At 38.8% G+C, this 19495-nt stretch overlaps 4 protein-coding genes across 8 annotated transcripts; 2 read left to right on the top strand and 2 right to left on the bottom strand.

Annotated features, from left to right (window-relative positions):
* LOC110437320 lies at nt 6012-6979 on the top strand. The gene is made up of 4 exons (XM_021465731.1): nt 6012-6108; nt 6424-6539; nt 6616-6696; nt 6914-6979. Exons 1-4 carry the CDS (start codon nt 6012-6014, stop codon nt 6962-6964), a joined length of 345 nt encoding a protein of 114 aa, XP_021321406.1. The 3' UTR covers nt 6965-6979.
* LOC110437174 lies at nt 7096-11886 on the top strand. 4 transcript variants are annotated; one of them, XM_021465511.1, is made up of 13 exons: nt 7096-7737; nt 7833-7976; nt 8094-8201; nt 8288-8915; nt 9005-9135; nt 9268-9384; nt 9512-9625; nt 9859-9967; nt 10071-10297; nt 10407-10562; nt 11149-11432; nt 11529-11700; nt 11776-11886. In XM_021465511.1, exons 1-8 carry the CDS (start codon nt 7423-7425, stop codon nt 9868-9870), a joined length of 1569 nt encoding a protein of 522 aa, XP_021321186.1. In that variant the 5' UTR covers nt 7096-7422; the 3' UTR covers nt 9871-9967; nt 10071-10297; nt 10407-10562; nt 11149-11432; nt 11529-11700; nt 11776-11886. The 4 variants fall into 4 exon arrangements, with proteins under 4 accessions (XP_021321186.1, XP_021321185.1, XP_021321188.1 ...); XM_021465510.1 differs by having other exon boundaries at nt 10068-10297; XM_021465513.1 differs by lacking the exon at nt 9268-9384 and having other exon boundaries at nt 10068-10297.
* On the bottom strand, nt 14498-15613 carry LOC8060936 (protein FAR1-RELATED SEQUENCE 5). The gene has a single exon (XM_021465730.1). It carries the CDS (start codon nt 15611-15613, stop codon nt 14498-14500), a length of 1116 nt encoding a protein of 371 aa, XP_021321405.1.
* LOC110436861 lies at nt 15356-18040 on the bottom strand. 2 transcript variants are annotated; one of them, XM_021464495.1, is made up of 7 exons: nt 17861-18040; nt 17559-17774; nt 17405-17479; nt 17220-17279; nt 17054-17134; nt 16865-16960; nt 15356-16761 (listed from the first exon to the last, which is right to left on the bottom strand). In XM_021464495.1, the coding sequence occupies exons 1-7, from the start codon at nt 17876-17878 to the stop codon at nt 16411-16413; spliced, it is 897 nt and encodes a 298-aa protein (XP_021320170.1). In that variant the 5' UTR covers nt 17879-18040; the 3' UTR covers nt 15356-16410. The 2 variants fall into 2 exon arrangements, with proteins under 2 accessions (XP_021320170.1, XP_021320169.1); XM_021464494.1 differs by having other exon boundaries at nt 17559-17780; nt 17861-18037.

Raw genomic sequence — 19495 nt, 5'->3', positions numbered from 1 at the left:
TCGGGAACTTGCTGTTTGAGACAAATACAACTATAAAATTTGGAAAAGTGTTCTATAGAAAAGTTATAGACGATTTTCTAAGCTTTCCAACGGTATAAGCTGGAACTTATTTGGTTAAGTAGAACCTGAGATATGATATTTACAAGTGGATGTTTCTGTTCTGTATCAAAGTCTGGACAGTTTTGGTATTCCCTATTTTCAGCCAAGTTAAATTCAGAAACTGGGAAAAAGTTGTATACGAAAGTTGTAGAGGATTTCCTAAGCTTTCCAAAAATGTAAGGATCATCTCCAGATGAGTTACGTAGCTCGAGGTATAACTTCTGGAAGTTACTGCACCTTTGCTGAGACATTGTCAGGAGGGATATTATATTTGGCTGTTTTACCTAAACTTAAAGATAGAATCTAAGAAGGTCTTATACATGAAAGTTGTAGAGAATTCCATAAGTTTTCTAACGGTATAAGTTACAACTCTATTGGATTTACAGAATAAGAGTTATATGTGTTTTACTACGCTGATGTTTTTCATATCGCGAGGAAAATTTCAGGATACCTGTTTGCTCTCTGGCACATAAGATCTTTGGGATGTCAGAAGTTCTTAATGTTAGTTAACTTGTCTGGAAAACATGCAAGCTACCTTTCTTGTGCCCCTAATTGACTTTTCATAAGGAGGGTAGCCTAGTTAAAGGAGTTACAAGGAGAAGAATTGGTTAATGTTGGATCATAGGTAAGGATCACAAGTTCTTGGTAAATTGGATTTTGATTCAAGATATCATCCCATTTAGAGAATATTAATGGAGATATATGTCATTGCTGATACTCATGGATTGAGAGTTGTGAGGATCAGATGACACCAAAGTTTATGAAGTTATATATACAATATGAGAGTGAAGCAACTTAACCGTGACTAAGGTACCGATAATTGGACTTAGTGATGAAACTAACCTTGGATCAAGATACTCGGTACAACGAATGTAAAAGACTATGATGTGTAGCATCCAAAAAAAAGGATAGGAGAACCAGTCCCTGTCCCCCCAATCAATCTCATTTTAAGAGGGGTAGCATCTTGATATCACGAGATGATGCATTTTAAAACTACCTTGAAGTGATAATTGCCTTCTGAGATATTTTATGGTTATGATCATCTATCCTTGCTCGTGTTACTGACGTTGGTCACTTGATGACGGGGAGTGTAGTGTCCCATGGATCAGGAGCCCAATATGACACCTCTCATGGATATGTGGGAAGAGTATGATCATCTTGCCCTTGAAGAAAGATGTTATGAGTATGACAATGCTGAGTACTATCAAAATAACAATACAGAAGAGCAAGTTGACATCGAATCAAATCAGAATCCACAATGACAGAAGTGTAAAAGGAAAACTTTACTGTAAACCTCATTGGGCTAGAGTCACTCGACATTCCTTTGGTTCTTGGCAATGGATGGTTATGTGCACATAAGGCAATGATCTATGCTACCCAGTGGAAAATTTTCTTAACCACACCATCAGGGAAAAGAATTGAGTATCAAGGTGGTCCACTTCTACCTGAGGAGGCATATCCATGCTAAGTTATCATATCTTTGAGTTGTATAAGTCAAAAAAAAGTGAGTAGTCAAGATGGACTTTGATCAATTATGAATAATATACATTCCATGGAATATTTGAGTTTGCCTTGGTATACAAGTTGTGAAGTTGAAAGAGTTATCAAGATCTTTATCCTCTGTTCTCTCAAAGGATCCGTGCCTCTTCCGAATCTCGAGGACGAGATTCATTTTAAGGGGGGTAGATTTGTAACACCCTAAAGTTTGCAAGTATTTAAAAATAGGAGAAATTAATTTAATTTGTATTTTTGTGCTCATGAAATATAGGAAAATAATATTTTTTATTAAAATAAATTTATCATAGAGCTTAGCAACTTGTTTGTGCATTCATGCAGGAGAATTAATTTTATTGTGCTGAGTGATTTGACTAAAGTTCAAAAGTATTTTAAAGTGATTTTAAAATGGATTTGAAAATGGTTTGGAAATAAAAGGAAAGAATTAAAAAAAACCCCTCCCTCTCTCTGTTTGGCGCCACCCTTCTCCCCTCTCTTTTCGGCCCACTCAGCTTGGCCCAGCGTGCGCGCAACCGACCCAGCAGCCGGCCCACATCTTTCCCTTCCCCTCTTCTCTCACTGCCACCCTGGGCCCGCACGTCAGCGTCACCAGCTCCCTTTCTTCTTCTTCCTGGGACGTGACCGAGCAGGACTCCAGCCATCGCCGCCCAAAATCACTTGATTTCCTTCCTATCTTGCTAATCCAGCGCCTATAAAGCCTCAGGCTCTTCTCTGCGCCCCCCCTTTTCCCCTGCACACGATGCAAAGCCTTTTATAACGCTTGTGTTCTTGATCTGGATCTCGCCGTCGGACTCAACTCAACCGTGGCTGGGGAAATCGCGTTTTGCAGCCGTGCGGGCGAGTCCGAGCCCTTGCCGAGCTTCGTTCAAGGTCTGCGAAGCCGAAGGACCACTCCCTACGTTTTCTAGTGCTTCCAGTGTCTCTCTAATCAACGCCGAAATCTGTACAGGAAGGGCCGTCCGCGGTTTGCGTCGCGCGCCTCTCCCGAGACCTCCCTGGGCTTCGATAACCCCCCAGGTGAGTTCGCGAGGGTCTTCTCTTGCTCCTGGAACTTTTCCCATCGAAAACCGAGCTTCCTAATGTTTTCTTTCCGAACTCCGGCGAGTCTCTCCTCTTTGCGGCAATGGAGCCACCGTGTCTGGCTTCTGTGCACCACCGGCAGCCACCTGTTTATTCCAGTTTGAGTCTCAGTCGTCCGATTCAAGATCAACGATCTAGATTAGAACGTACCCCTTCATTCGCACTTTTGTTAAAGAGCCCCTGAGCTTTTGCCAAATAAACCCGCAGTCCAAAGCGCCCCTGAGGAATACGTCAACGGATTTTGAAAACGTATTTCACCTCGGTATGATTTCAAGTACGCTTTCTGGTATTTACAAAATTGCCACTGAGTTTGTTTTGCTCATAAAATATTCGTTTTAACTCCGTTTTGACCCATTCAAATTTCGTTAGATTCGTATTTACGAGCTCTACATGTTAGAAGTATTATTTCACTGTTTTGAAACTTTTTAATTTCGTGATCCTATTTAATTAATTACTTTTCTATATAAAATCTTAGAAAATTCATAACTTCTCCGTTTTAGCTCCGATTTTCGCGATCTTTACGTCTATGAAATCGTAGCGATGCGTAGAATCTTTTTATAAACTTTTCATACTGTTTTTATATGATTGGTGTACTGTTCTAATTGTAGCCTTGTTTGCTTCGTGTATGTTATCTCCGTTTGTTGTGTGATCGATGATCGAGTTTAGTCGATGAGCAATTCGTGGTGATCAAGAGTGCTCCAGTGATCAAGATCAGAGCCTTGGACAACTAGCAAGATCAGCAAGAGCAATTGGATTAAGGCAAGTATAGCATTTGAATTTTATTTCTGTGACCATGATCGTGTGACTAGATTGATGTTAAGTAATAAATGATAAAAATGACTTTTTAGCCACTTGATGATTTATCTGTAAGTGATAACCGGGACAACAGTGCAACCATGAGGGCTATAATGGCTCTGGCTTTAGCTCAGTATGAAGACCTTTTCTAGCTTGTTAGAGGTTACCCGAAAGGGCGGAGGGGCTGAACCGTTTTGGGTATAGTGCGAGCCCCTGTCCTTATGTGTATAGGCTGCGCGTCATTGTGCCATTTGGAAGGGGGGTATCTATATCTGCGCGCAAAGGAAACCTTGCGGCCCTAACATGTTAGACGAACTTTTGAAAGGCTTCATAGTGATCCCTGCCGACCTTCCTTGGAAGTGGGTTAAGAGGCTGATCACCTCGGGCGAAAGGGTAAATCATGACTCATGGGTAAAGATGTACAACCTCTGCAGAGGGTTAAAAACTAGTATACTAGCCGAGCTCACGGTCAGGAGCGGCCTTGGGGATTCTTGCGTCGACGATGATGATTCTTGTGTGTTATATATGTTCATTATTTATTATTTAATGCTTTATATTATTTATGTCACATTGATCATGAGATTGTGAGAGCTATACAATCTAGTTGCTATACTTGTGGAGTTCGACATGGACTCACTCTTGCTATTTCCTCCATACTTCAGGAGGAGTGTTAGGCTTGTGATCAACCAGTCAGTTGGATCCTGTAGAGTGAAGTTAATACCCCGAAGTTGGAGTTATTTATCCGCTGTTTGCTATCAAAGGTTATCTCTTTCATACTAAGTACGTTATATATTTATGCATTGTCCTTTGATATTACCCCTTATTTGTAGCTATATGTGAGATTTTACTTCTAAGACTCACATATGGTGCATATCTGGTTTTGTTCTTAAAATCGGGTATTACACTCGCGGGCCGTGATGAGCAGCTGTCTCGTCAGCTTCCAACCTCGCGGTCGCGCCATGTCCGTGCGTAGTCCGTGCGAGGACGCACATACGCAATCCAAGACTATCGGTAATGTTTCTTTTGTTTGGCTGACAACATCTCTGTTTCGCACTAGCCTGAAGGCATAAATGCAGTCGGTTGTTGATGACCTCTAGTTATGAGTCGTATGGTGGACATTCAGGGGCTTTTAAGTGATCCTGTAGCGTCAGAGATATATGGTGGCTGCCGTTTTTACAATTATTGTATCAGTTCAGTGTTTCTGACTACTGATTAGGCGAGTGAACTGGTATGACGTATGAGTACGGGAGCAAAGCCCATTCTGATTTTTAAAGAAGAGGGATGGTGATATAGTTCGAGTGAATAAAGAAATAAAATGGATGTTGTATTATTTTGCTGAAAACTCAACAGATCCATGATATCAGTACTTACATTTTTTGTGTTTTATACAGTATTTTCTACAATTCTACTGTATTGCAAAGGTGAAGTCAGTTATGAAATCAGATTGCAACATACATAGTAGGAAAATTTTGCTCTATCTGCATTCTGTTGTGCAAAATTGCATCTGTCTGGATTCTGGAGTCCTTTCGTCATTGGGTCTAGGTAAAATTGAACCAGTCTTAATGGAAATGCAATGCCCATTCTGTTTTGGGAAGAAGAGTGGCTATTATAGAAACCCCTATCCCATTTTCTAGTAACGCTTCATGATTATAGCTTTGCCTGATGGTTAGATAAGTGTATATACTTGCTTTACTGGTTGACAAACTAAAGTAACAGTTTCTACTTGTAGTCAATCATGTATATATTTTTTTCTGATGGCAAATGGCACTGTCACATACATGTGTTATGTCTCTTGCTGTAAGTAAAACTATATTGTTTGAGACGACACTATGAATTAGTATCATTATTTTTGTTTCTTACTCACACAAAGCTAGATATAATTCATTTTCCCTAATTGTTCTGTTAGTTCTAGGAGGGGGGAAACTTCTAAATTTCTTAGAAGGGACTGAGGGAGTATCTGTATTGCTGATTTGTCTTTTCTCTCTTAGCTAGTAAAAAGATGGAATCTGAATCTTATGCTACATATGGTTTCTTCTATGCTGTATGGATAAAGTAGATATGTTCCATAATCTTAGTTTGACACTTAAATTTGTTGTCTCATCTTTTTTTGGCTCTTCTAGTGTTTTCCTCTTCTGGTGTGTCCTTCTAAAGTCACATAGTTAGTTCTGCAAATCCCTGACTTTTTTAAGACTAAGCATTATATATTGGATGCTTAATTGATATTATGATTATATTTTGAGTCACCATGGTAAAAGTTGTTGGAAATGACGTCTTTGCACTGCTTCTATTTGTCCTGTTTCCATAAAAGTGCATAGTTAGTATGCTAACCTGCTGTTAGGTTACTATGCAATGGCCTTGCTAGTTTCAGATAGAGTTTTTGACCGTTAGGTTCAGAAAAAATTCTACTGAACTCCATTGTCTGTATCCTAGCTATTGTTATCTGAATTTTCATTCAAGTTTGAATAAGATTGGAGTTACTATATACTGAACCTAACTTTTGCATGTGTTTTTTCACTGGTTTCATGCTGCCTAGGGATCTTGCAGCCTGCTCGAAGGTAAGCAAGTGGGCAGGGAGGGAGGGAAGGAAGGAAGGAGAGAGAGGAACCAGCTTGCTTGAAGGTAAGCACACCTGTTGCTTGCACAGTTGCAACCTGCATGCTTGCAACTACAAGCTCTGATCTACATACATGCTTTCAGCCCCTCCTGCATTGTTACTAGTTAGTGAGTTCCCACAGTTGAGGGAGAGAGACAATAGCTCAGTCTATATTGCAGAGACAATAGCTCAGTCTAGCTTATAGGTTTCCATTGTCACTCATAGCGAGTCAATGTGTGTTGAGTTTGTGAGCCATGTGAATGTGATATTGCAGAGTTATTTTGTTCTTTGATTGGCTGCAGCTAGCAGTGAGGTCATTAACAATTTTTTTGGTTATGTAGGCATGGATGATGATGATTTTCTTTCTGATGCTGAGTCTGCAAATGGTGAGAGTGAGGATGAGTTTACTATGAACTCTCAACAAGACAACAATTCTGATTCTATGAATGTTGATGAGGTACTAAGTTCATGACAAACTTGAAAACTTTCAAGCATTTTTAGGATAATATGATTTTTCTTGTTGCCTTTTTTAGGATCCAAATCCTGCAGATGATGTTATTGATACTGCTGAGATGCTGAAGACTTTCAAGCATCTGCAAGAAGCTTTTTCTGGGGTATGTTCTAAAACTTTGTTTGACTGAACTGTGTATATTTCTTTATCACTTTGGACTATTACCTTCAGTATGCCATAGTTACAGTAGTAGGATATCAGTATGTTTTTGTTCTGTGCATATGAAATGTAACTGATTTTGACATTTAAATAATTTTGTAAGATGAAAGTAGGCTGTTGTAGATGCATGCCATTTATTTGGTTTTCTTTTTTTCGTTCAGTTTGCTAAGTTTGTTGACAAGAAAGGGAAATCAAGACGATCTGGCATCTAGACCCGTTCTGAAAAGGTAAATTGAGTACCTAAGTAATCTTCTATTTTGTTTGTTACCATGTTTATTTAATTCAGTGGATTAATTGGAATTTTGTTTGCACTGTTTTTCGGAGTAACAGACCTGTGAGACGCAAGAGTAGAGGGAAATCAAGTGGTGCTGCAAATATAACAGAGAGAGCATCCTCTAGGTTTAACAGTAGGTACTTTGGAGAGATAGTTGCTAAATTGGATGATCGTAAAAAGAAGATTATTCAGGATCATAGCTTTGGTATATTGCTAGAATATGATGGCTGTTCTGCACCTAGAGGCTTTGTACAGTGGATAGCAGATCAAGTAGATTTAAACTGCTGTGACATAGTTGTTGGGGGGAAAGTGATTCCATTTTCAGCAGAGGCAATTCGTCTTTTCTTAGGACTTCCAATAGGTGGTGATGATATTAGAGAGAAGCATAATGACTCTATGAAGAACAAATTTCTCTCTGAAATCAATGAAACTTCTCTACCTCTTGTCAAGACTTTTGGTGAGAAGTTGTTAGGTGACAGTTTGTCCGATGATGATGTGTTTCGCTTCTTTATGGTTGTTGCATTGTCTACATTTTTATGTGCAAATTCCAGTACTCTGCCCAGCCCACAGTACCTTGGCGCTTTGATTGATGTATCTAAGGTGAAAGAATGGGACTGGTCCAAGTTTGTGTTTGATTGGCTGTTTGCTTCAATTTCAAACTATAGAAAGAAGAACAGAAGCACTATTGGTGGCTGCAGATACTTTCTTGCTGTAAGTGTTTTTGTGTTTCTCCTTTCTTCTCTCTATTTAGTCCTTTCTGTTGGATATGTACCTTATTTTAGTGATGTTTTTGAAATGTTTTGTAGGCTTATTATCTTGATTTTGTCAACTTTGGAAAACGGCATGAACTCCCCCCAAGTCTGCCAAGGATCCTTTGTTGGAAGGGCTCGATGATTAAGATATTTGCTTCTTATGATCATGTGTCTGGTGATAAGTATGGAAAGCGCCCGGTAAGTGTTGTATGTTATCTTTGATCATTTGAATGTTTTTAAGATCTCTTGTTGTGTTCAAGATAGAGACATGTCTTTTTTTGAGATTATTGGCTAAGTTCAATACATTTTGTGTAGGTGAAATGTATTGAGGATACTTGCTATGCTGAAGCATCCCTACCGGCAGATGCCTGTGATTCTTTTAGGAGTTCTCTGGATAAACATTGCAACTTCATCCATAAAAAGGTAGGTGCATTGTCCATTATTTTTTATTTGAGTATTCTAGTATATTGAAAAATACATAATTAATATGGTATTATGAACTTCTACAGCACAAAGACAATATGTGTCAGCTTTTCAAAGAGCACCATTCAAGACTAGGCTATAGGAGTCCCGGCACACTTGTTGCCAAAATGTTCAAGTACCTGTATGAGTCTTATCGAGATCGTGATGCTGCTGACCCATCTTTTGAGGCTGAGAATTCTAGTGATAGAGTGTCTTCTCGAGCACATGATAATGTTGTTCATGAAGGTGTTGGTGCTGTCCCTGCAGAAGTTGAAAGCCCACTGCATTCTCCTGCACATGGTATTGTTCCTGAAGTTGTGTTGGATGAGGAAATGGATGTTGTGAAAGAAGTTGATGCTGCTGGTTGTATAGATGGCATTGTGAAAGATGTCCATCCCAATATTCCTTCTCCTGCTATGATCCCTGAAGTTGTTCCTAAAGATGTCTTGGATCAGAAAATGGATGCGGTGAAAGAAGCTGATGCTGCTGGTTGTATAGATGGCATTGTGAAAGATGTGCATTCCAAGATTCCTTCTCCTACTGTGATCCATGAAGACGAAGCTTCTGTGACTGAGAAAATCGAATCAGATGGCTTATATGATGCTTTTGGTAGTGACTATTGTGCTGATTCTCAGTCAACTGAGATTCTTCCATCAAATAACTCATCTGCCCATGGTACATCAAGTGTTCTATTTTATTTGTTCCATTCTTTATCTTGTTTTGTACCTCTTGTTCATACTCTTATGAATTTTTTCCAGTTGTAGATTCAGGTAGAAGGAAGAGGAAGAGGAAACACAATGCATCATCACAAACTTCCAGTCATGATAGTGTGGCTTCTAGGACTAGACATGGACTATCTCAACGTCTTGGAAAATCGCCTCTCAGTTGCATAAAGGTTTATGATGCTAGATTCAATATTGCTACAACTTAATTTATTCTATTTTGTATTGTTGATTATGTTGTTGTGTTTAGAATAGTGCTTTTAATATTAAATTATTTCCCTAAACAATGAATCTGTTAATTTTAGGCAAGTGTGCTTGATCATAATGGAATTGGAGGTACAAAGGAAAATCCTGTAGTTATTGAGGAAGCCCCAATCATAATTTCTAATGATGCAAGTAAACATCAGAATCTTGAACTAAAAGTGAGCTTATGTGCTTTCCTCATTCCTTTTTTTTATTTCAGTCCTCTCTCTATGAAACAGTGTATGCTATTTTAGTGTACTATGCTCCATGAGTATTACAATTGTTAACTTAATCTTCCCCTTTTAGGCAAATGTGCTGCATGATACTGGTAATGGAGGTTCAAATGATAGTCCTATACTTGTTGAAGAAGCCCCGGAGTTAGCTTCAAAAGCTGCAACCAAACGTCAGAAGCTCGAACTTGTGAGTTTTTTTTGTTGAGAAGCTGCTTCACATGTATTCAGCTATGTAGTCTTCTATGATTGGGCATTTGACCTTTAGTTGAATAGTTGCTGTAGGTTCATGAATTGAGCTGAATGAATAGCCATAATTGATTTGTATTTATTGTCATATATTTCTACCACTAGTATACTATGTTGTTCTGATCATGTGATATTTGATATTTATTTTGCCCATCTGTTTGTTTTCTGTCCCAGGACAATGCATAATTAGATGCTTCCAAGAATGTCCAAAATCTTTCTACTCCCTACCATTCAAAAGAAGCTGAACTAGTTGAGAATGCACCGCATGCTTTGGATCGTACTGGTTAGTATATTTTTCTAGATTGCACTTTTATTTGCAGCAAATTGCACAGTTGAATTATTGCAGTTATGGTGTTTTTGATGTGCAATATCCATAAATTCAGCAGGGAAAGCACCTGTTAAGAAACCTTGTATGAAGACGAAGCTTCCCTACTTCAATAGTCCTAGCATGCCATCTTTTAGAATCTTTGATGATGAGGATGATATGGGAAACTTTGTTGAAGATCCTAAACTAAGACGTCCTATTGGTCCAGTATCTAGTACAGCTTGTACTTCAAATGAGAATCAACAGAAAGGAGTTGCTACGACTACACGTCTTCAGCCCCAAGTTGAAGTGAGTTGTTGTACTCCAACATAAAGCTTCAACATAAACTGCAACTACTACTTTTTGAGCTGCAACATAAATGTTTGACTTATTTTGATTTTCTGTTACTTTTTGATAGGTTCAATCTGAGAGTAGCTTCTACTTCCAATTTTGCCCTGCACAAGAAAATTGGACTTTTATTGACCGGATGAGTTCTAATCCTTTTGGTGGAGGTAGTAACTTGAGCAATGAGGAAGCTGTTGAGACTGAAATTAGAAATGACAATACTAAAACTGTAAGCTTGTTTATAAACTACTTCAATTTTGTTTCTTCACAATTCTTATGATCTCTTTTCTTTAACTAATATGGTAGTATTTTTTTTATTAGGACCCTGTCCGTATGGAGTCTTTGCCTTTTACTGATTATTCTGAGACTGCCGAAGATACAAATGAACCTGTTCCACTAGCTGCAATCAGTCCTTCTGGAGAAGTCTTAGACATTGTAACTTGGGCTACCTAGTTTTATCAATGAGTTTAGAATAATTGTTTTTTGTGAGATAAACTACTGAGTTGCTTTTGCTCTAGCCATAGTAGTGGAAGGACAACTGTTAGTAGTTGGGGCTGTCCTCTATATTGTAATAGCTAGTGCAAGTAGTTGTAGTTCCATCCAATACTCTATTGTACCTTAATGGTACTAGTGTTGTATATATTTGTAATAAACACAATAGAAGTTTTTTTGCTGTCCTCTTCTTGTACCTCTAGTCTATTGTGTTTTTTGTTTGTTAGGTAGTTAGAGAATAGAATGAAATAGTATGAGCCCTGTTATTTCAATTTTACTTTATGATTTTCGAACAATTTTATGTTTTTTTTCTGATTTTGCAGGAACCTATTGCTAGACCTCTTTCATCCCATCAAGGTGGGAGTTTTGTATCTGCAAAAAGTATGGGAAGCAATGGTTTATCAAACGACTCTGAGTCATTGTCAAATCCAAGTCCTTGGTACTCTTCTAGTGCAAAGCTAGCTCTCCATCGTCCTAAAAGGTTTGTGATCCCAAGCAAATTCAAGATGAGCCCTTATATGACGCCTCATTCGAAGGTAACAGTATCCAGACTTGAAGCTGATGTGTATGGCGTTGTTTTGAATATGGCAGAAAGTGAACATTCTGAGTAAGTTGTAAATGTTGACTATAGCCTTGTTAGTGTTTTCAAGACTTGTGACGGTACTTGAATGAAGTAATTTTGAATTGTTTCCATTTATTTCAGTCTTACAGTAATCAATTATGGGCAAGTTGTTGTCAAATTAAGTGCACTAGCAAGTTCTCTTAAGCCTCAAGGGAAGGTTCATTACTTTGTAGTGAATGCTTTGTGCAGACTGTTATTCCATAGGAAACACCCCAAGAATTCATATAAGCATTATTTCTTCTCTAAAGTTGGCGTAAGTATAATTTCTCTCTTTCTTTTTATCACAGTTATATGTGATAAAATAATATTGATCAATCTGTTTTTGTAGGACTATTTAATTGGAAATCACGGTCCTAATGATAGCAAGGAGAAGGAGCTATATGAGAATGCTGTTAAATGCTTTAAGGGTGCTTCTCGTGCAAGGTCATTAGCACACACTCAATATGTGAGTAACATATCCTTTTAATTTTTTTTAAGGTTTAGCACATATGTTGTGTGCATTGCAGTTGTAATAATAATAATCCCTTTTTCAATCTGCATTACATGTCAGCTTTATTTTCCAATCCTCTTTCATGATCGATGGTATGTGGTGGTTGTGTATATAAATCGAAGACAGGTTATCATCTTGGATTCATGTACTCTACGTTTTGGAGCAGACTCACGTTTCCATAAAGATGTCCGTGATGAATTTGTAAGTTGTAGCAGCACATTTATTCACATCATTTTGTTTGACTGCAATGTGGTTCAAATAAGAAAAAAACATATATCTGCACTCTAATTATTCCCTCTTCCTGGTTTTAGATACCAAACTTGACCGCAATCTGGAGTGAAGTTGTTAAAATTGATTTTGGGTTCCCTGGATATAATGTTATCTTTGGAAATGTACCTCAGCAGTCTGAGAAGTAGGTTAAATATGGTCTTTCTTGATTTTTGTAAATCATATCATTTTGTGTGTTTCTTATAGTAATATTTTTGTGTCTTGTTTTGTATATCTTGTTTCAGCTTTAGCAATGATAGTGGTATCTTTGCAATGAAGAATCTTGAGCTTTGGGACCTAAATGTCAATTTGGTGGACAAGTTTTGTGAAGATGATGTTGACCATCTTCGTATCAAGTACGTCAATGACATGATTTTCAATGAATTCAATTGTTCTGATGTTGGTCGATCAAAAGTCATGGAATATGATGCCGAGGTAATACTAGTTGCAATGTCACTTTTTTGTGTATTGTTCCATCATGTACTCAATTGATAGTTGATTCTAATATTTTTTTCCTCAGGTCTATGCAAAGTACTACAAGAGAGAATGACCTGCATGTTTGTGTCCAGATCTTGTGTTTTAGGTTCCTGTTATATAGGGTGTAGGTTCATGCTATCAGTGTATGGTACTTTGTAAAGAAGCAACTATGTTGATGAGAATATTTGGAGCTACAGTGGTTGTAAATACTAATCTATAGTCAGTCAAGAGGATACAGTAAAGTTGATGACAATATTTGGTACTATTTGCATCTACAACAAGATGCATTTTTTGTTTTAATGCTTGATCTGAACTGTTTGTTTTATATGCATTTTTTAGACTTGCTTTCTCTGTTAGTGTGTCTTTTTTGTCCTCTATGTGTTAGTGTAGTAACCTTTGATAGCAAAAGACAAGGACAAGTTTGAGGGGTTGTGGAGGTCCCTCTTCTTCTTTACATTACCATCAGGATGATGGTTGGGATCGGATGATGGAAGCTGCTGCACTAAAATCCAGGGTGGTGTATGTAAGTGCCTTTTTATTTTAGTTCTAATTTTTGAAGCATGTGTTAGGGTTGTATATTGCCTTTGTACATGCTCAGTTCAGTGTACTGCTGATTTTAGACTAACTCCACTACTCTAGAAAGATTCAAAGGACTAGGTAGTGAAAGAAAACATAGAAACCTCACATTTTGATTTGTGTTAATTTTGCTTTGTGTTTACACCATCTTGAAATCTATTTATTTTGATTTGTGTTAAGAAACACCTCCTATTTGTCCTTGTCCATTCACAGAAAAAAATTGTTTCTTGTGATTTGTGCTAAAACATCTTCAAATCTGTTTATTGTGCTTTGTGTTTACACCATCTTGAATTCTGTTTATTTTGATTTGTGTTAAGAAACACCTCGTATTTGTCCCTTGTCCTTTCATAGAAAAAAATTGTCTCTTGTGATTTGTGCTAAAACATCTTCAAATCTGTTTATTGTGCTTTGTTATTTGTGAAATTTTTTATTTGTCATTTTCAGGCAAAGTACCATCTCATCAGGTTGAAGGAGCAGAGAGGAAGGATTTGAGAGCACCACGAATGCTTACAACCCACCCCATTAGCCATGGGCTTGCTTATGCCACAAAGAGCACTCATATGTGTAAGTATATCAAGCGCTATGTTTCAGCTTAGGAAACCTTAATGGTTGCAAAATATGTTGTAACACAATCTCATACACAAAAACATCTAAATGAAAAGCATAGCTTGTGCATATTTGTTCTGGTATTGGTGGAACCACAGAAAAATAAAACATCCGGTTACACAATTGCAATCGCCATCAATGTAAATTGCAGGTATCAGACACTGCAATTGTAGTATTCATCAAATGCGATTGTAGTTCTGGGTATATAATAACTTAAGCTTCCTATTCATCTAACAAATTACATAAATTAATAGGCCACACAAATTCAATGCATGCTTCCTTCTGCATGATTAATTTCACTTGCATCTGTTGACCATCTTTGATTTTCATGTCTTCACTGTAATGTTGCTTTTGGATGCATGCCACCATTTGTTGTTTCCTTTCTCTTCTTTCTTTTTGGCTTCACTGGGGACCCTACAAAACATTATTAGTTGTCATATTTAAGAATATTTGCATTTGGACTGAAACTGTATGTGTATGTACTGAAATTATATTTATTTGGACTAGAATTTTTACCTGCAGTGTCTGTGTCATTAGTTTTCTTCTTCTTCTTCTTTTCTGCTGCCACCATCTTCTTCTTTATTTCTTCTATATGTGTCTTCATTCTGACTGCTTTAGGTGGCCTTCCCTTTCTCTAAATTGTTTCTGGCTCATCTATTTCAGTGCGTGTATCTCTAGTTCCTCCTGGTATAGTTTCTCCTCCTTCATTGCTGCCTTGCTGGTCATTTTGTGCCTCGCCTGATTGCTGAGCAGATAACATTCTATCTAAATTGATTTCCATCTTGTCGAATTCTGCCATTAGATATTCCATTGCTTGCTCAGTTTTTGATCCTTTTGAATTCAGTATTGTTGACTTCCTGGATAATATGTTGAATCTCAACAATGGGCTTGTTTCAACTGTTTCTTCTTCTCTTCTTTCAACATGAACCATCATATTCTTTTTTCTCCACCTTTCTATGAAGTATTTCTCTGGAATTGTGCTGATTTCTTTTTCAATGACTATTTTCAGGATATGAGAGCACAATATTCCATCTTTACTGAATTTTGCACATATGCAGGTAAATTCTTCTTGACCTTGTGTTAGTTCAGTGTTTACTGTATACCTTCTGAACCTATGAACCTCATGAATCTCGTTACTTTTCTGCCAAACCTCAAATGTCTTTCCATATTCAGTCTCCCTGTAGTTCAGCCTTGATGTTTCCTTCAGTTGTAGCTGGAACTTTTTGAATATGTTTCTATTGTATAGTTGTTGTGCCTGCTGCTCTATTCTGTAGCCAAATATAAATTCTTTTGGCCTTTTCTGGTTGCTATAGTTGTCCTCCAGCCTTTCTGCCTGATTTATGTTGTCAACAATCCGATTGTACTCTTTCAAAAAGCTAAGGATACTATAGGTAGGCCCAACATTATCTTTGAACCTCGCATTTGTTGCCTCACTTCTGGATGTGGTCTGTATGAATGGGAAAAAATCATTTTTGTAGTAGACCGGGATAAACCTTTTCCTCATCTCCCACATTCTGTTGAAGTATTGATTCCCTTGTAGGTTTCTTTCCTCAATCATTCTCTTCCAAAGTCGCTCAAACTCTTCCTCTGTTAGACAATTGTTGACTACATCTTCAAATTCTTCATACAGTCCTTCGTTTGCTGCAAATACCTTGATGTTCTTATTGTAGCATTTGGTCTTTATGTGGAACAAGCAGTTTCTGTGCTTTGTGTTAATGAAGACTTGCTCTATTGCTGATTTCATAGCCATGTCTTGGTCTGTAATGATGGTTTGAGGGTGTTTTCCTCCCATTGCCTCAAGGAAAGTTTGGAATACCCACTTAAAAGTATCTACTGTCTCATCATGCAGGAAAGCACATGCGAAGAGGCAACTTTGCCCATGTCCCGTGATTCCAACAAACGGTGCAAAAGGTAAGTTGTATCGATTGGTCATATAAGTCGTGTCGAAACTCACACATTCTCCGTAATCTGCATAATATTTCATACAAGAGCAGTCTGTTCAAAACAAGTTTCTCACTCTGTTTTCCTCATCTAAATCAAACCTGAAAAAGAAAGAAGTATCCTTTGTTTGTTTTTTTTGAAATAGTCAAGTACTTTTGTCATGTCAGAACCTTTAATTTCTCTGTTGAGCTTTGTCCTAAAGTTGCTGATGTCTTTTTTTTTCATTGGTAGAGCTGTTAGACCACCTCTCAGATATGATAGAATAGAAACCATTTTCCTAGTTGGGATATTATTATCGTTCAGAGTCTTGATAAGACCTTTTTCCAACTCAGTCATGTACTTGTGGCCTGAAAATAATTGATCCCTCTGTCCAGGGCATAGCTCATGATTATGTTCCAAATCTAGAGTTTTAATCTTCCATATACCTCCTTCTTCTTTCACCATCATAACACAAGGACATTCTGATTTTTGTTGAACATTTGTTTTCCTTCTCCTAACTGGTTTGTTTCCAACATACTTTCTAAATCTGCCTCTTGTTGCTCTAAAGACTTTGGTTCCTTTTCTTTTCATTGACGATTGCATCTCATTGTCACTTTCACTACCTCATTATTTCTTCTTACTTTGAGTTCTTGTCGTATGTGTTATGACAACTTGAAATCCAGCTAGGAATGCATAAAAGTTGAAGAAATGGTGAGCATCATTCCTAGTCTTAAATTCCATTGATAGTTGTGGGGTGTACTTGCTGCTGATTGGTGCATTGTTGCCTGCAGATGCAGCAACCTGCTCACTTTTAATGAATTCTTCAATCTCCTCCTCCGTGAGTTCCTGACTGCCATTTACATGCTCATTATCATCTGTTACAGCTGATGTAATATCTGAATTTGTTGGTTCTGCTGCTATGATCCTCAAGTCATTTTCTTCCATTGTTGGTTGATCATCTTCATCTTCATGTTGCACCTGAAAATATATTAGCAGCAGTCTTAGTTTGTTATAATTGGTACTTTTAATACTATTTTCTTTACTGTAGACTAAAGTAGTTGAAGAGATCATTTTTATGTACCTCATCAATTTCCATGTTGTTGAATACATCAGTTTGCCAATGATATTGTCCATTTTCAGATCTGTCTTCATCAGCCATGCTTGCCATTTGTTCGCCCTGTTTTTGCAAAGGTAAGTTTACTTTTGATGCTAGTACATATTTGGTGTTGCTTATAAATGTAATCAACCATTGCTTTATCTTTATATCTACCTCATATGATGTTCTTGACTCTGATATTGACCAGTCAGTTTGCGGTCCAAAGATTCCATCTAGATTCTCAAGGCTCCTATTCTGTGTATTTTGTTTGTCAATGAAAGTGGTGGTTATTTACCAGAAAAAAAAACACAACTAGATTGACAAGCATATACAACTTTACCTCATTCATATCATTTCCAATGATCATCTGGGTTAATGTTCCTTGCATCCTTTCAAGCTGCTGCACAGTTTTTAATAAGCCTTATAAATTACACTTCGATTGTGCTAAATTTACACTACCATATATAGCTGTAATTTGCTCTTTTGTGCACTGTAATTTCTATATACTTGCAGCATTGTTTTTACCTGCCTATTACTGTCACATTGATCATCTTCCTGTGAATTCCTGATTTGTTCCAGCATAAGTTCAGTGAAGCCTCCCTGCATTGAAATACAATTTAGTTTAAAAACAACCTTTTGTTATCTTCAGATTTTTGAATATAAGCAATGATTTCCTCACCTTTTTGTATCTGTAGGTATTTGAAGAGCCTGCAGCAGATCCTTTAAGCATTTCTGCATCATAATTGGTGATCCTTGATGTTCCATGTGAGCTCATTGATGTTGGATAATCATCAACTCTACTTGTTGTCATATACATACTATTCTGCTCAATGTAACTGATGTCTGATAGATTTGTCGACATAGAATGTGAAAATGTGTTTTGTCCACCTCCACCCTGCATCTATTTCAACATATATACTTGTTGACATATGTCTAGTTGCACTAGGTAAATGATTTTTTAGCAATATTTTAATCTAGTACCTGGTTAGTCTGGTACATGAGTTGTAGTGTTTCTTGCCACTTCTTTATCCCATCTGCTGTTGTGAGATCAAAGTCTGTTTGTGTGTTTTCGTATCCATGTGTATATGGTACCTGCAGTAGATGATATATATCATTTAGTAATGTTAAATTTAGCAAGATTCACCTGTATTTGTAGCAAGTACATGGAAAATAGATTTATCATAAACCAAAACTTAAGTACTGAAATTTACATTACCTGAAATTTAAATGGGTCTTTTTTCTTTTATTATGGGCTGTACAGAAATTACAATGAGTTTTCTCTACATGGGCCTCTATGGGTTGATGCTGTTAAATGGGTCTTTTTCCTTTTATTGTGGGCTGTACAGAAATTACAATGGGTTTTCTGTTAAATGGGTCTTTTTTCTTTTATTATGGGCTGTACAGAAATTATAATGGATTTTCTCTGCACGGGCCTCGTGGGCCTCTTTTAGAATGTAGGCAACCAACAATCATGTGCTAACTTGTTATAAAACACACAGATTCTTGTTCTATTGTAAATCATGTGTTTTACATACAACCAACAACCATGTGTTTTCTTATCCTAAAACACATGGTTTTTGTCTGTTACAATTTGTATGTTTTGCAGCCAACAAACAACCATGTGCTAGCTTTTGCTAAAACACATGGTTGTTGAGTAGACAGACTCTTGAAAATTGCATCTTTGTCCGCCACCGCGCGGCGCCGGATGTGGCCGTCGTCAGGTCTCATGCGATCGATCGCGACAGCGCGCGGACGACGGCGGCCTCGTCGCACCGCTGTCGTCTTCGTCTCGCCGCTTGCTTGGGCTCCCCGAACTCGTGCACAGTGACACACACTGATGGACTGACAGAGTAGTGACAGACACCCACACACGGACACGGACACGGACACGGACACGGTGGTCGTGGTCGACGAGCTAGCGCCGCACGCAACGAGCGAGAGAGCTGCTGCGCGCGCGCGCGCGGTGTAGGCCTAGGCCTAGGCGGCGTGCTGCTCCAGTCCACCCCGCTGCGCCACAGTTTCCCGGCAGCCGTCCCCGTCCGACGACGACCCGCAATCTTGCCGCGCGATCCGCTGCAAGAAAAAAAGACCAGCTAGCCAGTCGCCACGGCCGAGATCGACACGTACGTTCTCCACGGCCCCGGCCCGGCCTTTGCGTCCGCGGAGGAGCTGCCTGCCGCCTGTCGATCGGGGTCGGGGAGCAAGCAGCTAGCAGGACGGCTGTTTGGGTTGAATTCCGGCCGGCCGGAGAGCGAGGATGCCTATTCCGAGTTGAATTCCGCCGACGGCGACTGCCTATTCTGAGGAAAGAAAGACGGGGCCGGAAGCAAAGCCAGCCATGCGGACCGACCCGGGGACGGGGAGCAGATTGCACTGTGGCGGATGGGCACTGTCACTGACATGACATGACCAGGCGCGCAGCACGATGGCGATGGATGCACGGATCTATCGATCTGCAGGTGCGGGCACTGCGTGCAGATCGCTCTCCTGCTGCCGCCCTGGAGGTCTGGAGGTAGCCCGGCCGGAGCCCCGGACCGGACGTACTACGCCGTCGTCTCTAGCTCTTGAAAGGCATCGATCCGTCCGTCCCGGCCGGGTCCAGGTCCAGCGTGCGGC

This window comes from Sorghum bicolor, chromosome 7 (assembly GCF_000003195.3).
Source record: "Sorghum bicolor cultivar BTx623 chromosome 7, Sorghum_bicolor_NCBIv3, whole genome shotgun sequence".
Lineage (NCBI taxonomy): Eukaryota > Viridiplantae > Streptophyta > Magnoliopsida > Poales > Poaceae > Sorghum > Sorghum bicolor.
The sequence above is the reverse complement of the archived record's forward strand: the minus strand, read 5'-3'. Positions and strand labels throughout refer to the sequence as shown.